This window comes from Oryzias melastigma, unplaced genomic scaffold (genome assembly GCF_002922805.2).
Source record: "Oryzias melastigma strain HK-1 unplaced genomic scaffold, ASM292280v2 sc02116, whole genome shotgun sequence".
Lineage (NCBI taxonomy): Eukaryota > Metazoa > Chordata > Actinopteri > Beloniformes > Adrianichthyidae > Oryzias > Oryzias melastigma.
The window spans coordinates 4,141-4,917 of NW_023418694.1; the positions used below are offsets into that span (position 1 = coordinate 4,141).

Here is a 777-nt window from a genome sequence, read left to right on the forward strand (position 1 = left end):
TCTTGATTTTGTGATCTTGAAAAATGTTTCATTTCATTTATTTTTTGGGGAATTTTGTGACTTAACTTGTAAAGCATTTTTAAAATCTTTTTTGGAATATTTTTTTTATCATAACCTAAAGTAAAATATTTTATCTCAAATCTAACATTTCTCTTTGATGTTGGAAAATCCCACTTTTACAGTGTTAGTCACGCTTTATCCTTGAATGGCATCCCTGCATTCCAGCAGTTTATGGGATTGTTTTTGTCAGGGATGCTGTGCACTCAACTTTTTGGTTGGACACATTTTGGCCTTTCATTTGAGCTGCTGCTGATCTTAGACTGGCAATGACAAGTGTGTTGTTGCAGCCTTTTGGATGGTACACTGCAAACTGAGATAAACTTGTTACTTTTTCCCTCTCAAGCTAATGTAAAACACAATTTCACGCATAATGTGCAAAAAGAATGACTGTTATTGTCAAAGTTATGCAAATATTCTAAGATATTATTGCAGCAAACACTCTGACAAACATTAGAAGATGTGAACCAACCACATTTGAATTCACTATGCTAATACTTCTTTTCCAATTTCAAATATTGCTTCTCTGGTTTGTCTGCTTACAGAGAAATCCCTGTTAGAATCACTATTTGGTTTGTTTTACCAGTAAGATCAAGGGGCTTAAGGATTGATTGATTCTTCCTCTCTCAAGGTCCTCATCGATCTGGCCAAATACAAAGAGCGGCCTGTGGACCCGGCGGACGCGCAGGACTGTGCTGTGGAGATCGGAGCTGTGGCTTA

General features: G+C 36.9%; 1 protein-coding gene across 1 annotated transcript in view; it reads left to right on the top strand.

The window, feature by feature from the left end:
- Positions 1 to 772, top strand: part of LOC112138848 (rho-related GTP-binding protein RhoU-like) — a gene marked incomplete at its 3' end in the record, with an annotated part of 4,047 nt that extends 3,275 nt beyond the window's left edge. Inside the window, exon 4 of the mRNA XM_036211285.1 lies at positions 663 to 772. Within this exon, the coding sequence (XP_036067178.1) occupies positions 663 to 772 (110 nt within the window). The remainder of the gene's footprint in view (positions 1 to 662) is intronic.
- Between the last annotated feature and the right edge of the window lie 5 nt (positions 773 to 777).